At 37.5% G+C, this 2,146-nt stretch overlaps 1 protein-coding gene across 1 annotated transcript; it reads right to left on the reverse strand.

The window, feature by feature from the left end:
* Window positions 1-1,144: 1,144 nt before the first annotated feature.
* Window positions 1,145-1,734, reverse strand: zgc:92591 (uncharacterized protein LOC436997 homolog). The gene is made up of 2 exons (XM_047367546.1): window positions 1,543-1,734; window positions 1,145-1,447 (listed from the first exon to the last, which is right to left on the reverse strand). The coding sequence occupies exons 1-2, from the start codon at window positions 1,654-1,656 to the stop codon at window positions 1,211-1,213; spliced, it is 351 nt and encodes a 116-aa protein (XP_047223502.1). The 5' UTR covers window positions 1,657-1,734; the 3' UTR covers window positions 1,145-1,210.
* Window positions 1,735-2,146: the final 412 nt, after the last annotated feature.

Raw genomic sequence — 2,146 nt, forward strand, 5'->3', positions numbered from 1 at the left:
AGATGATGCATAACAAAAGCCAAGCAAACTCATGAGTGACACAGGAAATGTGTCCTCTATAAGCTTCCTGCTACAGTGCGGCCTTAGCAGTATTGAAAGGTTTATTTAACTTTTTACATAGAACATACATTTCATGTAGCTGCAGTGACATCAGAATTTTGAGGTTCATCTTAAAAGTTAGGATTTGAGAATATGAAAAAGTATTTTGCCCTGTGATAAGTGGGTGTAGACAATAGATGGATGAAAACATCTTTGAACCCTTTTTATTTTGTAACACCACAACAAGTCAACTCAATGCAATTGGCTGGCATTCCTTAGAAAACCTACCAATTGGCATAACTGAACTTTATTGCATTGCATTATAACTAGGACTGAATAGTTATGTTGCTAATTTGAATCTGCCAAAATGATTGGACTGAATAAACATGTTTTATATAAATTCAATCCATCTTGAATAGAAATTTCATGAATGGTGCTATATAGACAGAGTTTTAAAGAGCCTTTTAATATCATCGAGTGAGGGATGCAATTAAAACATACAATTTCATGTATGGCTTGCTCATAAGTTATGTATAAAACAAGTTTAATGGCCTAAATTAAAAACGTACATGAACTAATTTAAAAAGCAAATTAATATTTAAAAAACAAATATGGAAAAATAGAAAAGGTGCCGCAGTTGGTGGCTGGTGAAGTAGGATCTACATGAAACTTTGCCGATGGCCTCATACAACCTTTAGTGGGTTCTGTATCCCAACACATCTTTCATGAAATAACACGACTATTGATGTCCACTATAAATCTGATGTAAATTAGTATAAAATATTTTCAGAAGAGATTAGACCTTATCTTTTCCAAATAAGACTAACCAAACTGTAAGGCAACATGTACCAATAATTGCTCCATGTTATAATTATTTTATACACCTTCCGTCCGGAATTACCAAGTATGCAATTCGCATTTGAAAAAATCTCCAATGTGTTTTTCGGTGTAAAGAGTATGGTTACTTTGGCGGAAGCTCTGCCAGATTATTAGATACATTGACGCCACCTGGTGGAGAGTTTGAATACACGTCAAACCCATATTCAGAAATTGAGTTGCCTAAGAAAAAGAAGAAAAAGTAAAAAAACAAAACAAACACATGTAACCCGTTTTCGGTGAATTTATTTAAGTGATCACCTTGTAAAAATCAGCCAGATTTCAGCTGAAGTCTTCACTTGGAGCTGGTGTACTTTGTCACCGCCTTGGTGCCCTCGGACACAGCGTGCTTGGCCAGTTCCCCGGGCAGCAGCAGCCTGACTGCGGTCTGCACCTCTCTGCTGGTGATGGTGGAGCGCTTGTTGTACTGAGCCAGGCGGGACGCTTCGGTGGCGATCCGCTCGAAGAGGTCGTTCACGAAGGAGTTCATGATGCTCATGGCTCGGCTGGAAATGCCAGTATCCGGATGGACCTGAACACAAGTAAGAAAACATTGTTGAAATATTTCAAAACGGTGAAAAAAGAAAACCGAGGCTGCTAAGGCTTTTACTTCCATACTTATCCCACCTGTTTCAGGACTTTATAGATGTACATAGCGTAAGTCTCTCTCCTTTTAGTCTTTCTTTTCGCCTTTTTCTCGCTCGAACTCTTCCCTTTCTTTTTGGGTATGTCGTTAGACATTTTTGGATGAAAAAAGCCCGTTTTGAATAGTATAGCAACAAATATACCGGGTTTCTGGCTCACCAACAGATGTTTTATTAACTTGCCTTAATTACTGACTAATTAATTTCACCTGGTTTATTTTACGACCCAAAGTGGATTGAACGTAACCAAAGCAGTTTTCACAAGGCATTTTTGGAACGAGTTAAGCGCTGTTTTTGTTTTGCTTTGTATCTTTTTATGATTATTCAATAAATATCTGTTGTTTCATCCTAGTTTTCAAATGTTATTTATTTATCTGCTCAAGGTGGACCGTGTGCACCGATAATCATAAAAAAAAATTAAATGTAAATGCACCCTACTGCAAGCCAACACCAAAAATATGCACAAGTTACGACTTTCAAGGAAACAGATATTCATCAATATATAACATTGCACTTCCTGTTGATGTCCACTTGGTGGCAGACGCCCTTTAATTTTAGACCTAATGAAAGGTGAGGGGCTACTGATG

The sequence above is a fragment of the Girardinichthys multiradiatus genome, chromosome 6, assembly GCF_021462225.1.
Source record: "Girardinichthys multiradiatus isolate DD_20200921_A chromosome 6, DD_fGirMul_XY1, whole genome shotgun sequence".
Taxonomy (NCBI): domain Eukaryota; kingdom Metazoa; phylum Chordata; class Actinopteri; order Cyprinodontiformes; family Goodeidae; genus Girardinichthys; species Girardinichthys multiradiatus.

What these genes read in the sequence shown, in the direction of transcription:
- zgc:92591 (XM_047367546.1), bottom strand. Translation starts at nt 1,656, where the DNA reads ATGTCTAACGACATACCCAAAAAGAAAGGGAAGAGTTCGAGCGAGAAA. An exon ending in TCTATAAAGTCCTGAAACAG is followed by an intron (nt 1,448 to 1,542) that starts GTGGGATAAGTA and finishes ACTTGTGTTCAG; the next exon opens with GTCCATCCGGATACTGGCAT.